This window comes from Myotis yumanensis, unplaced genomic scaffold (assembly GCF_028538775.1).
Source record: "Myotis yumanensis isolate MYYU_CA2020_CCGP unplaced genomic scaffold, mMyoYum1.0.hap1 SCAF_17, whole genome shotgun sequence".
NCBI classification, from domain to species: Eukaryota; Metazoa; Chordata; class Mammalia; order Chiroptera; family Vespertilionidae; genus Myotis; species Myotis yumanensis.
The window spans coordinates 2,354,914-2,377,346 of record NW_027223768.1 but is presented as its reverse complement, the minus strand read 5'-3'; the positions used below and the strand labels follow the sequence as shown (position 1 = coordinate 2,377,346).

The window sequence follows — 22,433 nt, the reverse complement described above, 5'->3', positions numbered from 1 at the left end:
ATCAATGGGAAAATATCCTCAGGTGAGGATTAAAAAAACAAAAGTATATGAAAACTGGAAAAGGACTGATATACAACATCTCTGCTTAGAAACTTGCTTTCACTTATGGATTAAATTTTCACTGTTTGTCTTCCTACAAGAGTATTTTATAGTGAAGGGAAAGGAATGGATTCAGAGAGAAGGCATAAAGCTGTGATTTGTTACTGAGAAATGATTATGGTGACAAAGCCAAACCGGCCCTAGAGGGAATCACAGATCAAGACCTTCTTTTAAAAATCATTAAAATATTTAATTTTATTAACAGAATATTTACATTTTTTAAGACCTTATTTAACCATAAGTGAATGTTCCAAGTTTAAAAAGCATTAAGCAATAATCACACACAAGATGAAAACCCTGTAAACTATACAATACTTTTATGTACAATTTTTACAAAGTAACACTTTTTTAAATAATATAACTGGACACAAAAATATACACTTTAGAGAAATTCACATCAGGAATCGTATAAAGCTCTCTCTAGGGTCCTGAAAATGTAGGACACACATTAGCTCTGTAAGTAAGTGTTACTGTGACAGTCCTGAAAGGCCACTATATATATGTATTTACATTAGACATCACGTGGACGTTTTCAAGGCTACCAGCTTGACTATAGGTTTCGGTTATGTGTTCAAGTGTTGAGGTTATGATTTTGTGAACATGAAAGGGTAGTGGTGTAAGGAGCTGGGGAACAACTGAGCCAACATGTAGGTTACAGGCTCCCAACACTCAACTGAATGAAACATGGCTGACATTTTATTTTAAAAACAGTAGTGAAGAATGTTTAAAATGACTACAAACAGGCTTGAAACATGATTCAGGTTTAGTATAATTCTCTCGAGTTTCTCTCCTGCAGACCGTTCCCTTACCGTTTCTTTAGTGCATCTGCATTTAAGGCTTTGAATCATTTGACCCAGGTTTCACAAGGTTAAAGCGAGCAGGCCCACAGCCACGCCTCTGCTCCGTCCGCTGTGATTTGGATAAGCCTAAAGCCCAATACCTGGGGATGGTAGCAGAGACGCTGCTAGTATCTAAGAAGTCACAGATAGAGCTTTAATGAAAGGACATATATAATAAACAGCTTGGTGGCAAGGAAGTGGTATGGTTAAACAAAAGGTTTCTTTTCAAAAGAAATTGTAACATCTTTGGAAAACTGTCCAGTTCTTTCTTTAGTTCCCCGGGGTCCATGCAGATCCGTTCCTTAAGACACCCTTAGAGTGGAGGTGACGTGGAATGTACATCCGCACTCAGGCGCAGTCAGCCTGGTGCAGCTGGAGAAGGCTCCCTGGCCGCGGCCGCCGCTCACACGTTTGTGTCCTGGAGTAAGGGTTCTTTGGCTTCTCCTGGCGCCTGTGTGCTGTGAGGGTGGCTGTGGCCGCCACAGTGCTTCCTCCAGCTGCTGGACCGCAGGCTTAGGTTGGTGTGTTCCGGGATAAACAAGGCCACCAGCAGAGCCAGCAGCACCGAACAGGCTCCAAAGAGGAAGGGCGGGCCGGGGATGATGGAGTTCTAGGGGAGAGAGAGTCAATGAGCGTTCCTGCACAAACATCTTTGTGCATAAGAGGTTGCTTATCTTGTAGTAATTACCGGTCGCTATGAATTAGAAGCCAACGTTGCTCTCTTTCAGCATTAAAGCCACAATGAGGAAAAGCATTCATTCCCTTTCAGGAGGAAGGAGGTGCTCTCAGCCTCATGAAGGCTTGGGGATAAGACCCCAGAAAGCAGCCTCTGCAGAAACAGTGTCACTGGCGGCACAGGATCTGCACACCCTGGGAAATTCACCTAATGCTTGTTCAGGAGAAACCAGGACGAACCTCACAAGGAAAGCCAGCAGCTCCAACAGACCTGGTTCCAGCCAGCACTCGCACTGCAGGCCAACGCACCGCCCACAAACCACCGCCTGACTCACTGAAACCAGCCTGAGCTGGTTACAAGGTTAGTGAGCAAGGAAACTGCTGAGTGGTCTGAACTGTTTGCCGTTAATATTACAGCTGTCTAGCAAACGACACCCCTGCCTTTTCCACAGGAGGCTGCTCCGGGCCCCGCAGCAAGACCAAACCAGCACGCTGAAACCGCTGTAACTCTCGGAGGGGAAAAGTACGCACCGCCCATCAGGCCTTGGCTTTTAAGTGCTAGTCAGCGTGAAAGAGCGAGAATGTCACACAATCTTTACCTGTTCAAAGTGGTGCTGTGGGCTGGTGTTTGTCCCCAAGTCCGTTCCTGTCATTGGCAGCTCTTTCAGTTCCACGTGGAATATGTAGAAAATAAACCCGTAGAGAGCTGGTCCCAGACCGTTGCACAGCCCCCGAATGCCTGTTATCATCCCTTGAACAACACCTGGATGGTTGGGACAGAGCGTCACTTAGTGCAGCTCGGGGCCTGGCGACCCTGGAACCTGCACCAAACATGGGAAGCCAGAGCCCTTCTCAGACGCTGGGAGTTTGCTGCAATGGCAGTGCCATCGCAGTCATCGGCTGACAGCGTGACTGGCTGTGCAGAGGGGAGCTCGGGTGATGCAACGACCGTGTGCAGAAGCCTTTTATCCCCCCCCGCCCCACACACACACCCGCCGAGGTTCCCAGGCAACAAGTCCGGCCAGTTCAGGAGCATGACTGTCCCCAGTAGTCAAGGGTAGCCCTCTCGTACCTATTTGTCTCTGAGATGATTTCATTCAAAATGCAACTTGCATTCCTTTCTCATTTACCAACCAAGTGGCCACTGCCTCTCTTGTAAGATCCCCTTTTTTATGACTAGTTGCCATTTCAAATAATTATTGGCATTTTAGGAATTAAGTGTTCCCACCACAAAGCTAAGACGATACACGTCTGCCCTGTGCGTTTAGAGCACTGAGCACGGGAGCGCCCCCAGGGGTCTGTCCAGTCACCGGAGCAGACATAAGGGGTCAGCGTGAGGCCAAGGCTCTGTGTCCCCCAGGAGAGGACAGGGCTGGAACATCTGTGCCCACACAGCTGCCACGAACCCAGCTACTCACCTTGTTGGTCGGCGTCAGCAGTTCGGGACACGAGCGCGCTGACGGCAGGAAAGGTGATACTGGACATGGCGGCCACGGCCCCTGCAGCCCACATCATCCTGTGGGCAGAGTGGCAGAGCTAAGACCCCTGCTCCCCCTGCCCGTCTCGGTGGGCACTGTGAGCGCTGCTGGGAAGCCACGTCACTAGACCCTGGGAAGGTCCTCCTCCCCCCAATGTGGAGAATAATGTATAAAACATAACTGCCTACAGGTTCCCACCGACTTCTGATTCAGTGGAGGCATCACTGGTTTGATCACAACTTTGGATGCTCCTGGTTTGATGTTTGAAATAAATGTTTTATAAACTGTGAACAACTCCTAAAAGCTGGACTAGAAAAACAAATGCCACCAGAACAGACTGTTCAGCTTGTGGAACATTAGTCCAAACTGGAGTTCAGTCCTGACGCCTGAGGACAGGGGGACACCCATCCTTCCCTCATGCAGGGAGCCAGCCTGGCAGGAAGGGAGACGTGTCCAGCAGGAGGCTGGACCGAACCACTGGGCTTGCCTCCCAACCCCTGCTGCTGTCGGTATAGCCGCTGGGGCCACTTAACTCTTTCCAACGAGGTAACTGACTCGCAGGCCCAGTTGCTATAGGATTATGTGCTTTTTCTGAAAGACAAACTGATGGAGGCAATAAATGTTCATTAGAGATTCAAAGGCTCCATAACCTCCTTCAAAACCCAGCCTGTGAGTCAGCTATGAAATGTCCCTCTCTGTCCCCAGGCCATCCTAGGACATTCACACACAGGAGAGATGTGTATTTTACACAGTTTGAGGGAAAAAAGCACAGTAAGACTGACGTCTAAACCTCAATTGAGACACAAAGAACTACAAAAATTGAGTTATATCTCAAAACAAGACTAACACCAACAGTTTAAAGCAGTGGTTCTCAACCTCGGCTACACATTAGAAGCACCTGGGAATCTTTTTAAAATCCTATTTCTGGGCCTCAGCCTCCGGAAATTCTGTTTCTTTGTTACTAATGTTGTGGCCCCACCCCATAACAAAGAAACAATTTCTGGAGGATGTGGCCCAGAAATCAGGATTTTAAAAAGATTCCCAGGTGATTCTAATGTGCAGCCAAGGTTGAGAACCACTGGTTTAAAGGAATTAAAATAAGTACACCTACCAAGGTTCTGAACCGAAGCCATACCACGCCAGCTGTAAGATCTGAAATCCCAGGCCCAACAAAATGGTGTTCTTATTTCCAATGGATCTCATGAGTAAACTCAAGACTATGGTCTGGAAAAAAGAAAGACCAAATAGTTTGTGAGAACAGTCACTTTAAAATACGGGGTGACGCCTCCCGCTGGGAGCAGGTGGACTCCTTTCCTAGCTGGGGCTTTCCGCACAGCCGCCCTAAATCGAGCCCCCCGCCCCCACCCCCCCCGCAGGCTGAGCAGGCCTCCCTGCAGCGGTGCCGCGCTGGGACCTGGGGAACAGGGAACGGGACAGGGAGTTTCCTGAGCAGTTCTGAGGTCAAGGTGGCAGGTCAGAGGGTTCCAACCAGGACCTGAGGACCCTCTGATGTGACAGCTCTACTCCACAATGCTTATTCCCCAAATAAAGGAAACCTCAACAATATAGTTATCCACGAGCCTTCCCCTGCACTCCCGCTGCTGGCACCAGGGCCCAGCGCACGGCCCCTGGGAAACAGCTGCCCCCCGTCTTGGCCAAGTCACCTCACGGTCCCTTCCGTTTGGCAGTGACAGCACCTACTTCACACTTGGTCACGTTCACATCGTGCTTAGCACTGTGCCCGGCACAGTGGATACAAGCACTTAATGAACACTGTTATGAGCGGATGGGTTTTCCCGCTGCTCGTTCTCTTTCAAAGGTAACACGTCTGGCAGTGACCCGGGGACGGCGGAGGTATTCCTGCTCTTCTAGGGAAGGTGCTGCATCTACCACACAAGACAGCGAGTAAATCCGCAAAGAGCAGGAAGCAATTCGGAAAATGACTACTTGGTGACTGGTGTCACTCTAACTTCCCAATCATCAAGGCTCACATTCGCTAAGGCAGCCATTGAAGAGTTTCATCAGATTTCAGCACCAGCAAAGGGTTCCTGAAGGATGAGGACCCACCACTGTCTTCTCAGACGTCCCCTCCCACAGGCCAGCAGGAGACTGTGCTCCCAAGGCACAGACTCGGACTACATTCCTCACCCACGGCCGCGAAGGAAGCCCCACGGGAAGCAGGGCGCAGAGCAGCCTCCCGCACACACAGGCACTGCTGGGGGCTCCTTCCAGCACAGGGGTTCTGCCTTGTCTGTGTACCCCAGCACCAGCTCTTAATAGTGTTTATGAAAACGTGTGATTTTAAACGTCACAATATTCTCAATGGAACAAATTGCCTAGTATATACAGTGTACAACACAACAGGAAACAAGGCCATATCCTGTCATTCACTGTAACTCGTTCTGGAGACAGACTGATTTATGACGTAACCAAGATGACAACCGATTAACATTAACAGTTAACCAACATCAGCTGTGGTCAGTCACGCACATATCTGCCAGGGCCCGATGATACCCCACTGGACTCTGGGTCAGAGGGCAGTGCCCGTGTGGCCAGTGAACAGGGCAAAGTGCTGGTCAGCAGAAGATGCTGACCTGGGGGAGAAGGGGACACAGCACCTGTTTCACAAGGCACCTCCAGGCTGCGGTGCCATGAAGGAAAGGGTAGTGTGAGGGGGGAGGAGGAGAAGGAGAAAGGTAGAGAGGGAGGGAGGAAGGGCCTGGGCCGCAGGGCACTCAACGTGGAGCACCGAGGTGGCGAGCCCGTGGCCGGCGGAGAGCAAGGCTCAGAGAATCTGCCCAGCACTACCAGAACCAATGACAGGGGCCCTGCATACCCACAGTTTCATATTAACCCCCACCCCCACCCCCACTCCCCAATGCTGACAAGCTTGTTGCTAATTCTTCAAACTTGTGAAGTGCTTTGGGGAACCCATGCCCTACGTTGGCATCTGCTGGGCTGCGGGCATGGTGACGGCGAGGGAGGGCCCGAGGCAAGTGGGAGACAGCCTGCCTCACAGCCTCAGTGAACTGCTGCCCGGCTTCGCCATCCAAACCCTAAACACGTCCTCGCCATCTCAGCTCGGCGGCCTCTGAGAGAGCACTGCGTTGGGAGCAGCTGGGCTGAATCCCAGGAGGCAAGGTGGGCCGGACACGCCCAGCTCCATTCTGACCACGTGCCCTGTCCCTGTCCTTGCTGCTCCGCTGGCTCACACACACTGCAGGACCTCGGAGGCTGCGAGCAAGTGAGTGTCCACACGCAGCGCTTCCCAGCCCAGGGCTGCCAGGAGGCCCCTAGTCACAAACAGCACTCACACTCAGTCACGCGTGGGCACTGGGGGCCGTGGAGGAGGCACATTACGGGATTTAAAGTTTATCACTAGACCTGCTCCCACGCACAGATGATGATATCTGCAGGGGGCGCCCCGCTAAGGAATGAAGACTGCCAAGCCCGATGGCACGACCCTCCTTCCTCTGAGCAGGCCCGGGACCTGGCAGCCTGGACCAAGTGGGAAGCGTGTGCGCTCGATCGCCTGCAGGGCCAGAAAAAGCCAAGCCCCCTGGCCGGGTGCGGGCGGGGTGGGAAAAGGTCCCGGTCACTGGACTAGAACTTACTGTGGAACAGACAGAGCTTGCTGGCCAGGAAAGAGATCTAAGAAAATCCAAATTCTTCCTCAAACCGCCAGTTACATCCGGGTCCCAAGACACCATTGCAAGCCACTCCTCTGTCAAGGCCCCCGAAGGCCTCCCGTTTCTCGAGTCAGGCGCCCGCAGGACCGGTCCCTCCACCTCTTGGACTTCCTGTCCCGACTCTCCTGTCCCCTCCCCCGAGCCGTCCTGCCTGTTGCTCCCCACACACCAGGCCCAGCCTCTCCTTATACAGGTGTACACCCTGCTTATTGGTGCAAATCAATACACTATCGCTCTAACTTATACATCATACGTTGGTATGTGTCGGTCAGTCCCCAAAATCTCATCCACATTAGCTGCCTGACAAAGTGAAATTTCTGAGCCTGTAGCCCACGGAGCCCGACAGGGCAACTCCACCAAGACCCCATCCCGGGTGCAGCCAGACGGCAGCCAGGCCCACCCTCCATGACGTCACTCGCGGTGCCTGACGGAGACTCACCTGTGCAATGATGGAGAGGATGCCGAGGACCGCGATAAAGGCCGCCACACTTTCTGGTGAAAACTTCATTATCTGGAAGATTCCAGAAAAAGTTCCATCAACAGAAAAGCACAGCAAACACCACACTGATGCCACGGCTTGCACAGCAATATTAAATGAGCCAGAAAAAAATCAAACTACTCATTTGTAACCAAAGTATTCTGAGGAAAAACCTGGCTTGTTACGGAGAATCAAGATTTATGGTAAATGTTCACGTGCTAAACATATACCCACTTAACACAAGGTCAGCAAATGTAAACCTGTTTAGAGGAGCGAAACAAGACAGCCATCCAGCGCACAGAATCCACCTGACAAATGAGCAGCAGGTTCTGTGCTCTTCTCCGGGTGCATCGCTGCCCCGAGACCAGGGCCGGGAGGAGACTGACGCTCCTGGGCAGCTGCTCTGCCGACGGGCGCTACAGTCTCTGAGCAGCCGGGGCTCCCCCGTCACTTGCGTGGGAGCAAGGACAAGCTTGAGCCACCCTGACGCAAGGCTGTCTCTGCCTAAGGAACAGCAGCCACGCGGCAGTGATGCCGGTGAGCCGGTGCGTCCCACATGACCTTCGTGTCTCAAGTCTCCGCCAGCCCAGCTCCCTCGGATGGAGATTTCTCTCTGCCATCCCAGCCCCACGCGAGGAAAGCGGGGCAGCGCTCACCTGCCTGAGGTACAGGAAGAAGCTGGAGTACTGGCCCGCCTCCGGGAGGTAGGAGAGGAACACGGTGATGCAGATGAGCAGCACGATGGAGTCCTGGCCCACCTTCTTCAGGGACTAAACGGAACCACGGAGGGAGCATTCCCGTCAGCGCCGAACTGCCTCGGGCCGCGCGGACACCCCTTTCTAGTTCCTTTCATCCTCCCAAACCACCTCAAGAGGATTTCAACGTTTTCCCCAGAAACACCCACAGCCTGTGTTATGCTGCCCAGACTCATGCACACACTCTGCCCCAGAGAAGGGAAGGGGGTGAACTTGCCGCGAAGGGGTCGGCCTGCTCCCAGGAGATGGGTGCCCCCCAGGATGCGGGCCGCATCTTCTCAGGCAGTGACTCGGGCACAGCCACCAGGATGAAGCAAATGTCCAGCAGCGCGATCGCCGTCGCCAGGACCACCACCAGGCTGTCCCCATACACCCGGCCCAGGTATGCGCCGATGGCAGGGCTGATCACCAAGCTCGCGGCGAACGTGGCGGAGACCTGGAGCCAGGCAAGGTCGGAGGTGAGAGTCAGGACTGACCCCTTCCTCCCACAGCGGCTGCCACCCCTGCTGTTACCCCCCCCCCCCCCCACCCCACACATGTGCCTCATAGGCTCTTCCTCTGCAGGAAGGAAACCAGGCACCACCTGTGGGCCTAACCTAGGCCAACACGGCTCCTGCCTTTGAGAGCTGTGCCAAGGCCAGCGGATGCGAGGGGAAGGCATGGGCCACGCGGCACAGCAAGGCCTGTGGGCTCGGAGCAGGGCGTTTGCCCCTGATTTTAGGTCAGCCATGTCCAACTCCTGACCTAGTAAAGGAGTCCTTAGTTCTATATAATGTTCAAAAGAACTTCAATAACATAACAAGATTCTGTAATTTCAAATCTGACATGTGTGACCAAATACATACGGAATGCAAGCATCCAAACGTACAAGCTCTGTACGTGAAACAATGTGTAGTGTAGTCTGAAGGGACAAGTTCATCAGGAAATGTGTTGGGCACCGCCACGCACTGCCCGTGTGAGATCACTAGACAAGCCAGGCCCGCACCTGTCCGTAGGCCATGCTTCTTTCATGCTCTTGGGTTATGTCTGCCACGTATGCGAACACCACGGAGAACGTCACTGCAAACACCCCAGACACAGAGATGACGGCAAAGTACCACCTGGAGGGAGAGAAGGGGCAGGAGAGGTGAGGACCTGACCTCCCCGGGCAGCTCGGCTCTCTGCAGGCCAGGAAAGCACAGGCCGGGCGGCCCTGGGGCAGCAACACACTCAACACATGACCGTGCGGAACACTTAAAAGCAGCCAATGTCTCCAGTCAATCCTTGACCAAACTGTTGGAATTTTTAAGTGGCTTCGTTGTTTCTACTTAAACCAGCAACAAAGCTATTGAAATCCAACCACTACTGTTGCCCACAGCACTGACACACAGAAACAAAACTCAGCCAATAACATAGGTCACTTTGGGTTCCTGTGGCCTGTGTACAGAGCCTAGACGTTCTCCCATCGTCTCCAGCTCTGTGAGTGCTGGCAAAGCAGGCAGCTCCGTCTTCTCAAAGCAGAGGCCCACGGAGTGCTCGGAAGTGAACTGGGAAGTGACTATAAAGAGCGAACAAGAGATGATAAAAAGCTGAGTCCAAACACGTTTCAGCGTCATGCCGAGGACAGCTTTCAACATCGCGTGTGAGCATGTGAACGTCAGCGAGCCGGGCAGTGGGACCGTGCTGCTCCCTGACCGCTCTAGCGCTGCCCCCACAGGCGGCCTCTGCTCATCCCGCAGCCGCTTGTGACATTTCTTGGGCCACTCGCATTCGCAAGGGTCTGGTCCCTCCGATGCAGCACTAACGCCAACACTCAGCGGACAAGGACATCAGCCAGAGAGCGAACCGATTTACCACTAAGCTGGGCTCTGGGCCTTGGGACAGCCATGCTCCGGCGCCTCCCCTCCCGCCCTCCCCAGCGAAGATGCCGACTTTCACCAGGGGACAGTGAGCCCAGCCGTGACACCACAGGCAGCACGCGCGTGAACTCAGACGCCGTGGAGGGGGGGGGGGGGGTGTCAGGAATCCCTGTGTCCTTCCAGAAGGCGTTGTGCCCGCCCTGCCACCTGACTGCCTGGAGTGTGACACGAGCTGGAGCTCGGGCCGCCTCCTGGACAGCGAGGTGACAGCGGACGACGGCAGAGGGAGGTCTGCTTCCCTGGAACGGCCACGCCAGCTCGGCGGCCACCACGTCCAGGCTTCTCGAACATGGACAGGCATCAGTCTCAACTTCAAGCTACTGGGGCTTTACTGACATGTAACAAAGCGACTCCTAATTAATACAGAGAGTGATGGTGACCGGTGCCAACATTCCACATAACAGAATGGGAAGCTGGCACCCTAACCAGTCTCTGAACTCCAGCGGCCGCTTGCAGGTGTCTGCACGCTGCCTGTCGCCCCTCGTTCTGAGAACTTTGGGACCCATCACTCAGCTACTCCGCCTGCAAGGGCCTCTTCTCCGCATCGAAGACTCAAGCACAAGAACACAATGCACACACAGACGGGACGGCCACAAAGTGAGAGGGTGACGGGAGTCAGCAGACAATGAGCAGAAGGGCCGTTTCGTTGCTGCAACCCGACGGGCACCTACCATGGGCTGATCTTCATTAAAGGGATCGGGGCGCAGGTGAAAAACACTGTCAGCAGCAAGAAGGACTTCCGGCCCCAGACGTCAGAAAGAGCACCAATGAGCGGGGCGCTGAGGAAGGACAGCAGACCCTGCGGCGGGAAGGGAAACAGTGCATCACGCACGTGATGAGCCCAAAGTGAATCTACAGAGAATCTTAAACCAGCTTATTTCCAAAACAAGTGTATCACCAAATTCTAGATGCACAACTCATTTCTTATCTGTATGTGATTTCAGAATGCCCCAGGACCGTCTAGAACAGCGGTCGCCAACCGGTGGTCTGCGGACCACGGGTGGTCCATGAGGTCCGGAAGGTTGGCGCCCGCTGGTCTAGAATTATCTGCAGGGTCTCGCTGCATATTAAATATGCAACGCTCCGGTGACTTCGCAACCCCAGGAACTCCACAGGAGCAGCTGGAGAAAGACTATCGTGTTAATTATGTTTTTATGGTCACAGGCTGTTTACAAAATCCGCTGGTCAAAGGAAATCTGGAGTAAAGAACATGCAGAATATGCCAGACCTGACCAGACTGACACAGTTCTGTATTTCTGCATTTCTAAAACAGCTCTTTTCTCTTCAGTTTATGTTCTTACCGGCAGTTTACAAAAGCATTCGGATCTCGGTGATAAAATGCCAACACCTACACCCCGGGAGACCCGATGGGAAGGGGTTTATCAGTGTACACTGTTGGCTACATTTGAGTCAAATTAGATTTCAAGCCCAGCGAGTTTAAACACTTAAACCCAAGACACACTCTAGCTGTAAAAATGGACACTTATTGGGCCAATTAACCAGCCTCACATACTGGCAGACTACATGGCATGCCAGTGTATCAGGTGGTGGGTGTGAGCACATGCATGCAGACTGTATACATACGACTGATCCTACCTTGACTCCTTGAATCAGGCCATTCATCAGAAACGTATGTTTAGGGAAGGTTTCATGTAACACCTAAAGAATCAAAAGAAAAACCTCAGGCTACATTTGTCTCAGTAAACCGTCTTAGCTACGTTTTAAACCATCCCGTCATAACACAACCTCCCTTCATTTCCTGCAGCTCAGCTCTGCAGGACGCTGAGCATGTGAGGAAATGCTGCCCCGAGCACGGAGGGGCCTCACCATCCCAGGCCCTAACCAGGCACTTCACAGACACCCTGTCCCTAAGAAGGACACATGTGGAGACATGGTCAGACCCCTGCCCAAGGCTGCACGGGAAGTGGCACAACCAAAACTGAACCAGGAAGGAGGGTGTGCACGTCCGTGTGTGTAATCCCGTGTGAGCAACTGCTCTCCCTCCCTCACAGACAGGCGCGTGTCGTTAGACACCCGAGAGCGAAGACTGGGGACACCAGGAGCATGGGAATTGCAAAAAGTGGGTCTAGAAAGTTTCCATCAAGTGAGAGAAACCCCAACCCATGGAAATGTCCAACGGGCCGTTCAGTGCTCCCAGGCCCAGCGGGTGGAAACCACAGGCCCCGGGAACCCCGGTGACAGCAGCTGGAGGGAAGGTGCGAGAATGAAACTGGCGCCTGCGCCCGGGCCTCCGAGGCTTGGCAGCCCCGATCACTCGGCACTGGGCTGTGTCACCGCCTCACAGAGGCACCTCGCTCCCGCGCTCTCCCTGCCGCCCCGTCCCTCAGACCCAGAGGCGGGCAGTGGGCACAGGAAGGCGGGACTCTCCTTGGGCAGAAAAACTGCTGCGTGTGCTTCCTGTCATCTTTCAGGGAGGCCTCCACCAGGGACTGCGCGTCTCCCAGTTCCCCTCCGCTGCCGTCAACGAGAGAATCCACCCAGTGGCTCAGACGGAAACTCGAGAGCATCAGGAAGGAGGTGTTTTAAGAACTTACAGAAACTGAGAGTAAAGTCAATAGTCCTGAAATACCAAGTGCCCAGGACAGTCTGCAGCGAAGGACAGAAGCCATCCACCTGGACACGCCGGGCCCTGCGAGGAGCAGTGGGACCAGCACACACGGGCCTAGTGTTTCTAGGACCACAGGGCAGTCAGAGGGAAGCCACTCCTCAGCGTTACAGACCCTCAGACCTACAGTCATTCATTCTCTTGATCTAATGTCATCAAACCAGCAACTGATGACTGAACACCTTCTTCCTGACCCTCCTCTACACTAACTCCCCCTCCTCCCTCCTCCTCTACACTAACTGCCCCTCCTCCCTCCTCATCTACACTAACTCCCCCTCCTCCCTCCTCCTCTACACTAACTGCCCCTCCTCCCTCCTCATCTACACTAACTCCCCCTCCTCCCTCCTCCTCTACACTAACTGCCCCTCCTCCCTCCTCCTCTACACTAACTCCTCCCTCCTCCTTCCTCATCTACACTAACTGCCCCCTCCTCCTCTACACTAACTCCCCCTCCTCCCTCCTCCTCTACACTAACTCCCCCTCCTCCCTCCTCCTCTACACTAACTCCCCCTCCTCCCTCCTCCTCTACACTAACTGCCCCTCCTCCCTCCTCCTCTACACTAACTCCTCCCTCCTCCTTCCTCATCTACACTAACTGCCCCCTCCTCCTCTACACTAACGCCCCCTCCTCCCTCCTCCTCTACACTAACTCCCCCTCCTCCCTCCTCCCTCCTCCTCTACACTAACTCCCCCTCCTCCCTCCTCTACACTAACTCCCCCTCCTCTCTCCTCCTCTACACTAACTCCCCCTCCTCCCTCCTCCTCTACACTAACTCCCCCTCCTCCCTCCTCCTCTACACTAACTCCCCCTCCTCCCTCCTCCTCTACACTAACTCCCCCTCCTCCCTCCTCCTCTACACTAACTCCCCCTCCTCCCTCCTCCTTCCTCATCTACACTAACTCCTCCCTCCTCTTTCCTGTCCCGTCTACACCAGGGATCAGTAGCCAGCACCTGGCTTGTTCACTCCGGCAGGAGGTCTTTTCCCAGGTCCCAGAGGTGGGAAAGTCTGGGTGAGACCAGCTCAGCCTGTCCTAAGCCTCCCTTTCTACACGGCCACCTCTGGATCTTGGGTTTAAACCAAAGTCTGCATGTGGAGACGCAGCCACATGAATGAGTCTCAAAATAAGCCTGCGAGTGACGCAGGGCAGACCCTGTCCCTGAGCCTGTGGGTGTAAGACCTTGTCCACCCCGGCAGGCACGGTCCCTGCAGAATCCCCCGCCCAGCCCCCCCCGACAGCGAGGGAGAGCAGGGCTGAGGAAGACAGTGAAGCAGTGGAAACCGCTCTGAAGGTGACGGTATTAGGAGAAGTAGCACGGAAATGAAGAAGGGCTGTCTCACCCCCCCGCCCCCCGGAACTGTAGAAAGAGGTTTTAAAGGAAGTGATAAGTGAAAAGATTACTTACCACCAATGTGGGTGCCGTCAGTAATCCCCAAGCAAAAAACTCCAAAAAGATGACGATGACCGCGTGGTACACACTGGGAGAGCCTATTCCTTGAGGCTGGAAAACAGAGGGCAGCCGATCAGCAGGGCCCGCCTCCGAGTCCCAGGAGCCGGCGCCTGGCGCTGCCTCTCGGGCACACCTGGTACTTCCTTTTGCTCAATTCTCCTTTTCAACAGCTCGTGCCTGGCCCTCTAGCTCATTTTTAGAGTCATTTTACCAATTCACACGGGAAAACGTGTGCCTTCTCCAGTGTGTCAGAGAGGCAGTCCCACTGCTGTACTGAAACCCATGGAGATCACATGAAAAGCCAGCCTCAGGGAGCTCGATGGGCAAGTCCAGTGGTCGGCAAACTCATTAGTCAACAGAGCCAAATATCAACAGTACAATGATTGAAATTTCTTTTGAGAGCAAATTTTTTAAACTTAAACTATATGGGTAGGTACAATGTTATTAACTTAATTAGGGTACTCCTAAGGCTTAGGCAGAGCCACACTCAAGGGGCCAAAGAGCCGCATGTGGCTCTCGAGCCGCAGTTTGCCGACCACGGGGCAAGTCCATTTTCAATAAAGTGCAAACGTAAGCCTCGGGCTTCGGCCTCTCACAGGCCGCTTCGCCCGTCAGCAACCTGGTCAGACATGAGAATAACCGCAAGGCTAAGGGGGGTTGCGGCGGGCTCACCCGCACAGGCAGACGGCCTGCGACGGAGCACAGGTCACCATGACAGAGCCAACCAAGACTGACTGCCTAAATGCCAAGGAATCACGCACCTCCAGACGCAGGCAATCCCATTAGAAATGGGCAGAGGACCCGGACAGACATTTCTCCCAGAGGACACACAGGCCTAGGGACACGGGGAAAGACCTGAGGGGTGCCCATGGAAGCCACCCTGAGGTACCCCTCACACCTGGATGGCTGTCATGGAGACATCAACAAACCAGTGCTGGGAGGATGTGGAGGAAAGGGAGCCTCCCACTGCCCTGTCCCGGGAATGCAGATCGGGGTCAGCCGCTGTGGAAAACAGAATGGAGGATCCTCGGAAAATTAGAAACAGAACTGCCTTATAAGCCAGCAAATCCACTTCTGGGCATTTACCCAAAGAAATCCAAAACGCTAATCCCAAAAGATATTGTGCACTCTTTACCCCTACGTTCCTAGCAGCATTACTTACAACAGCCAAGATACGGAAGCAACCTAAGTGTCCATCGACAGGCGAATGGATAAGGGAGATGTGATACACACACACACACACACACACACACACACACACACGTATGTACAGTGAAATATTATGCTGCCATAAAAAAGAATGAAATCTACCCTAGCCGGTTTGGCTCAGTAGATAAGAGCTCGGCTTGGGGACTGAAGGGTCCCAGGCTCAATTCCAGTCAAGGGCACATGCCTGGGTTGCGGTCTCGATCCCCAGTAGGGGGCGTGCAGGAGGCAGGCAATCCATGATTCTCTCTCATCGTTGATGTTTCTATCTCTCCCTCTCCCTTCCTCTCTGAAATCAATAAAAATATATTTTTTAAAAAGAAAAAAGAATGAAATCTTACCATTTGTGACATGGATGGACCCCGAGGGTACTTTGCTAAGTGAAGTAAATCAAACAGAGAAAGACAAACATCATGATTTAGCTTATTTGTGGAATCTATAGAACAAAATAAACAAAACAGAAATCAACTCACACACACAGAGAGCAAACAGGTAGCTGCCAGACGGGAAGGGTGTGAGGGGGCTGGGTAAAAAAGTGAAAGGGATTAAGAAGTACAAACTGCAAGTTTTAAAAATAGTCATGGAGCCTGGCCAGCGTGGCTCAGTGGCTGATTGTCGACCTATGAACCAGGTTTGATTCCTGGTCAGGGCACATGCCCAGGTTGCAGCCTCGATCCCCAGTGTGGGGTGTGCAGGAGGCAGCCCATCTCTCATCACTGATGTTTCTCTCTCTCTCCCTTCCTCTCTGAAATAAAAATATATTTTAAAAAATGATCATGCGAATGTAAAGTACAGCATAGGGAATACGGTCAGTAATACTGTACTAAGCATGTATGGTGTCAGATGGGTGCTAGACTTATTGGGGTGAGCACTTTGTAAAGTGTATGAATGTCTAATCCCTATGTTGTACACCTGACACTAATGTAATACTGTATGTCAATGTAATTTAAAAAACACCGGAAGGCACTTTTAAATTCACCTGTCCCAAATGGTCCACACTGAATAAGAGATATATCAAAATATTACATACAGTTTTTTTTTTTAATATATTTTATTGATTTTTTAACAGAGAGGAAGGGAGAGAGATAGAGAGTCAGAAACATCGATGAGAGAGAAACATCGACCAGCTGCCTCCTGCACACCCCCACTGGGGATGTGCCCGCAACCCAGGTACATGCCCTTGACCGGAATCGAACCCGGGACCTTTCAGTCCGCAGGCCGACGCTCTATCCACTGAGCCAAACCGGTTTCGGCTACATACAGTTTTTAATGAAAAACTGTTATTTCTACACTAGGGGCCCAGTGCATGACATTCGTGCACGGGGGGTGGGGGGGGGGGTGTCCCCTCAGCCTGCCTGCGCCCTCTCACAGTCCGGGACCCCTCGGGAGATGTCCGCCTGCTGGTCGTGCACTGGGCCTCTAGTACTGGGATAAGGCCACGGCACCTTCACCAGTGGCATGGCACACAGCAGGTGGTGACATATGTGCTGAATTTAACCTGGGGGACTGTTCTGTAGTGAATTACGTTGTTTTCCACTGAACAACTGTTCTTGCTTCCAGGAAGTATAAACCCTTTTGGGAATCTCCCTGGAAAAATATAAGTCAAAGCAAATGGTGCAAACAGGTTCAAGGTGAGCAGACCCAAGAAGGAACTCCTGACATGCAGGCGGGGAAATGGGTTTACAGGTGCGAGTGCGTGAAACAGTTTGTTCTTTTATTGTTATTTTTGCATTATTTGCCATACGAACAACTGTAAACCCACTTTGCCCCACTGTGTAGAATCACACACCTTCATGTCACTTGCCTTCACTGTGTCTGACTCAAAGGGCAGCCTAATGGTTAGCCCCCCCCCCCCCCCCCCCCCCCCCCGACACCCAGGAGCTGAGGATGAAGGGGATCTTGGAAGGGCTCAGTTCCCCCAACTGTTACCAACTGTGACACATCCAACTTTCTGACAAATCATTAACAGCTCACTGCACGGCCTGTGATGGATGTTAAGGTGACTGACCAGGCTAGAAAGATGCCCTTTGCAAAGGACAAAGCAAGGCAACCTGTTAAGGCTGCTGAGCACCAAGCAGAACTGCGGGGGGAGGGCACCGGCCGGAGGGAGCTGCGCCGGGCCAGGTGCCCGGCACTGGACTCTGAATACGTCCACCCAGCGGTGCAGCTTCCGCACGGGAAGAACTAACAACACCCAATGCGGCCTTCCTCCCTTTCTTAAGACGTGTTTGTAACGGTGGTCATCTGACCAAGTACAAGTCGAGGCTGGAAATCAAAGGCCATTTTAAAACCATGTCTATGACTTTATAAAAGGTTTACTTTTGTTATTTTTTTAAATCGATGTTTAGAGGAAGAGGAAGGGAAGGTACCATCACAAAGCGAGTGGAACACCCATGGGCTGCCCCCAGCGCCCCCCACCGGGGGTGGGTCCACCTGGGCACGTGCCCTGACCGTTCTGGGCACGGGATGACGTCCAACCGACTGAGCCACACCGGCCAGGGCAGAAGTTTTACTTGCAGAGTTATGCTTGTTTTCATTAACAGCGAGAGTGGGTTAAATTATAAACCCTGCCAAAAATTACCCTGACACAGAGATGTAAATGTCTCCTGATTATATGTAGGAATAAGCAAAATATCAATAAAAACCATCTAGAACTGTGCTGGCACACACATTTTATCACAGTAGATGTGTTTTTGCCACTTTGGACTCACATACTAGGCCCTGCAGGAATCAAAGCACAAACAAAGCCTCTATTCTAAAGGGGCGTCCAGGGCTCGAGGGAGGTACAACCAAGTGCATCCAGATGACACACGATGCTCTCCCCAGGCCCCCCCCTCCCCCCCATGTATCCTGGACCCTCCTGAAACACTGCTGGTGCGAGGACTGGCTTGTCCAAAAGCAAGCTCTGAATTCACTACAACTCTGATCAGTAACAAGATGAAAAATAACCTCACATCTCACAGGATGAGCAATGGAAGCATCTGTGAAGTGAGTCAAAACCGTAAAGAGGAAACAACACGGACTTTACAAGAAAAGGAAAGCGTTTCTCCATCAGCCCCGTCGGACCACTTGCTCTTGCCCAACCCCACCCCGCGCTGCTGCGACGTGCAGGTTGCCTTAAAAATTTACTCCAGGGCCCGGATTCTTCCAAGCATTTCTCTGCCCGGCAGCGTTTACCGACCTGCTCAAGAGCCAGGGCTGTCCACACCTGATCAAAGTGATGCTTTGATTAACCAAGAACAACAAGAAGTCTGAGGACTTGAATTGCAAAGTATTTTTCCCACCAAATATCAAATCTATGACATCTAAGAATCCTGACAGTTACCTAAAAGTATATTCTGAAACTGTCCCATACGCCCCAAGCTTTCTGAATTTTAGCATACTTACTGGCCCTATTCTGCAATGTCCAAAAAGAGAAAAAAGAAAAGGTATTTATTTCAAACGAATTCAGCAAGCCCTCCGTGCGGCCCACGCAATGGAGCTCTGGCCTGGCCGCTGGTCGGGGTCCCGGGGTGAAGAAATGCGGGGTAAGAGGAACCAGGTCCGCGGGCTTCCCGGGGAAGCGAGGCGGCTGCACCTCTCCGTGCCGGCTCGGAGCGGGTGCCGGCAGGACCGCCGAGTGGAGCAGCAGGAGGTGACAGCCGCGGGCGTCGGGCGAGCTGCTCCCGATGGAGCCCCCGGCCCGGCCCGCTCGGCCCGCACGGAGTCACCGCGATGGCAACTGTGTCTAAGGAGCAGCACTTTCTCCCGCCGCGACCCGCCCGCCTCTCCGAGCGTCCTCCTCCGACCGCAGGCGCGGCCGGTCTGTTAGGGCTGCTGCCCATTACGACCCACAGGTGATTGTAAAGCCGGGAGCTGCCGTCTCGGTCCAGGCCCGGTGACTGCGGCCGCGGGGGCGGCCCACCTCCGCCGGCTCACCGGGAGGAGGAGCGGGGACCGGGCCCTGAGAGGCGGCCGCACGAGGTACCGGTGAGCAGCATATGGACGGGCGGGCGGGCGCCGCTCCCGACGCCTCGGCAGCGCGGCCACGGCTCGCGGGGCCCGGCATCCCCTGTCCCCGGCGGAGGCGCACGTGGGTCGCGGCCAGGCCCCGAGGGTCGCCGGGGGCGAGGGCGGCAGGTGAGGACGGACCGGCGGCCCCTCCCCGAGACCGGGCCTCGGAGGCCGCAGGCCGGGCCGGCCCGGGCCGGAAAGCCCGCGGAACCGGGGCCCGGGGGCCCGAGACGGCGGCCCCGCGACGGGCGGGGCGGCGGGCACTCGGGGCGACGGCGCGGGGGCAGGGGGTCGGGTGGGCCCGGGGCGCCCGGCGGGCCCCGCTCACCGTGCCTCCGTCCTTAATGATGATCTTCTTGGCCAGCATGATACTGCGGTTGGCGGCCCGTTTCTTCTTCTTCCCCTGCGTCATTTTACCATCCTCGAGTCCCGCCGCCGCTGCTGCCACTCCCGGGGCGGCGGCCCCGCGGCGAGTCCGTGCCGCCGCTAATGCCGGGCCGAGCCGCTCGCGGAGCCCGCCGCCATCTTCCAGGCCCGGCCTGCCTCGGGCGGCGCGTCACATCGTGCGATCGGCGACGAGCCTCCCGGCCCCGCCCCGCGACGCCGCCCGCGCCCGCGCCCGAGACACTGCCGCTCCCCACGTGACGCCTTCGCCCCGCCCCCGCGACACTGCCGCTCCCCATGTGACGCCGTTGCTCCGCCCCGATCCCCACGTGACATCATCCGCCCCACGTGACGCCGTCGCCCCGCCCCGCGACACTGCCGCTCCCCACTTGATGCCGTCGCTCCGCCCCCTCGGCCGCTGGGCTGTGCCTCGCGGGAGGGAAGCCGGCGGGGTTGCTGGTGCTGCCGCCGCGGGGTGCCCGGGCCCTCCGCTCACCCGCCCGCTTGGCCCTAAACAGCCAGGGCGGCGCGGGGCGCTGGGTCCCCCTCGCAGGTGATGAGGCGTTAGTTCTGCAAACCACCTGCTTGCAAGTGGTTGCTCTGGAGTCCAGCGCGCTCTCCACCTGCTGTAAGCAATGGCCACCGCGGGGAGCAGCTCGGATTCCAGACAAACCCACTTTCCAGAAAGGCCTTGTCCGGGGCGCGGGGCCCCAGAGCTGAACTGAGCGCGCGCCTCCCGCCGCCGCCCGGCCCCGGGCCTGGTCCTTTGGGGCCTGTCGGCACGCGTTACCTGCCGCGCGTTGGAGCTCGCTTCCTGTTCTGCCATTTTGCTTAAAAGCCAACTGGATGGAGGGGCGTGGGGCGGGGTCGCTAAGAAGGACAGTGGCAGGTTGCCGTCGGGCGGTGCCGAGTTTCGGTTTTGGTCATCGCACCGTGTGAGCCTCAAACATACGGGAGTCCTCGGCGTGAGGGCGGGGCCTGGGCCCCCCAGACGGTTGGAGGAATCGCGCGCCGGTGCGGAGGGGACAGTGACGCGCAGAACGCGGGTGCCGACCCAGCGCCGGGCCGGGGGTGAGTGGAGCGGGGAGCCCCCTCCTGAACGCGGCTGCGCCTGCCGGCTCCGTCCGGGTGGAACGAAGTGACAGCCCCGACGTGTGTGTGTGTGTGTGTGCGCGGGGGGTGGGGGGGGCGGGGGGGTCACGGCAGCACAGAGCCCGCTGCTGGCTCCGTCCCGCTCGGTCTCCGTCCCGAGGGCGCTCAGGCGCCTTTGGAGTCACTCTGGGAGCAGGGCCTCCGTCCTGGCCGGGCCGCAGCCCCGCCGCACCCGCTGCCCGGTCAGGGGACCCCAGCCTCAGCCCCCTGCGGCCCCGCCGCACCCGCTGCCCGGCCAGGAGCCCCGAGCGAGGCCCGGCCACCCGGTCCGGCGCTGGGACCTGAGACGGGAGCGAGCGCCGCGTCACCCATCACAGCTACAGAGCACGAATCCACAAGTTAAAGGGGCGGTGTTCTTTGTATTATTGTTGCAACTTTTCTGTAAGTTTGAAGTATTTCAAAATAGAGTTTAAAAATAAAGTTGGTTGAGTTTCCTGTTGTGTTCCTGTAACGGAGTAGAAACAAACCAAGTTCCGTGGGGAAAAGAGGCATTTTAGCCGACAGATCCCTGCAGTCATTCCCATCGCAGGAGAGCTCGGCGTTTGTTCGGAAAGTCCTCTGGCGGCTTGTGGGTGCGGCCGCCCTGGGGAGGGGCGCGGAGGCCTGAGAGGCTCCCTCCACCCCGGGTCTCCTGGGGATGGACGGGGCTGGGAAGATGCTTGCTGCGGTCGCTCCCGCTTCCCTGGGCCCCTCAGGCCGGACTCATCGCGCTGCAAGTTTACTGTCCTTAGGGACTGATGCCTGTCCGGTCATTAAAAGGAAAATCCGCAGCCTCCGCAGGCCCGGGACACATCAGAACAGTCACAGGCCCTGCAGCGCTCGCATCCAGCTGGAGCACACAGTCGCGCACCGGACACCAAGGGAAGACACTGCAGGCCGTGTAGCGCACCATGGCCGCCAAGGGGAGCCGGAAAGGGTGCAGTTAGAGCTGGGCGCGCAGGCCTCGCGCTGGGGGAGCTGCGATGGCGGAGCGGGAGCCCGGTGGACCAGACCCCTGGTTACCTCCGGGGGCCTTGTGTGCGGCTTGGGGTTGTGAAGACTCATGAAGAGGTTGTGTGTGGGGTGTACGGGTCACCGTCAGAAACGAGCGCTGATACCATAAGCAAGGGAACGACGGGGAAGGATGTTGGGGTTCCCCGGGCTAGTGCCAGGGCCGACAACCAGGCTCGGAAAACAGGAAGAAGGGATAGGAGGCTCAGGAAGCCACCTCATGAGGCCCCTTGGAAGGGAGTGGGACCTAAAAGTAAATGCTCCTAAAGAAACGACTGCGAATCCAAAACCCCAGACTCACCACTGCAGCTCCCTGCCCTCACAGCATTCACAGTGACAAAGTGTCCTTACACATCAGAACTGAACATTAAATGAACACTGTACATGCCACTTAGCACTGTGTCTGATTACAGCCACGATTTCCTACCCTTGAGTCACGTTCTGTTCAGAATCATTTGACAAAATTTCTGAAATTAAAAATGACAGTGACATTGTAGCCCTAGCTGGTTTGGTTCAGTGGATAGAGCGTTGGCCTGTGAACTGAAGGGTCCCGGGTTCGATTCCAGTCAGGGGCACATGCCAGGGTTGCCGGCTCGATCCCCAGTAGCGGGCGTGCAGGAGGCAGCCGATCAATGATTCTCTCTCATCACTGATGTTTCTATCTCTCCCTCTCCCTTCTCTGAAATCAGTAGAAATATATTTTTTAAAAAAGGACAGTGTA

At 55.0% G+C, this 22,433-nt stretch overlaps 1 protein-coding gene across 1 annotated transcript; it reads right to left on the bottom strand.

The window, feature by feature from the left end:
* Positions 1-279: 279 nt before the first annotated feature.
* MFSD14A (major facilitator superfamily domain containing 14A) lies at positions 280-19,746 on the bottom strand. The gene is made up of 12 exons (XM_070397492.1): positions 19,515-19,746; positions 13,943-14,038; positions 11,508-11,570; positions 10,583-10,710; positions 8,999-9,113; positions 8,231-8,449; positions 7,915-8,028; positions 7,220-7,291; positions 4,203-4,315; positions 3,032-3,129; positions 2,213-2,376; positions 280-1,548 (listed from the first exon to the last, which is right to left on the bottom strand). Exons 1-12 carry the CDS (start codon positions 19,596-19,598, stop codon positions 1,342-1,344), a joined length of 1,473 nt encoding a protein of 490 aa, XP_070253593.1. The 5' UTR covers positions 19,599-19,746; the 3' UTR covers positions 280-1,341.
* Positions 19,747-22,433: the final 2,687 nt, after the last annotated feature.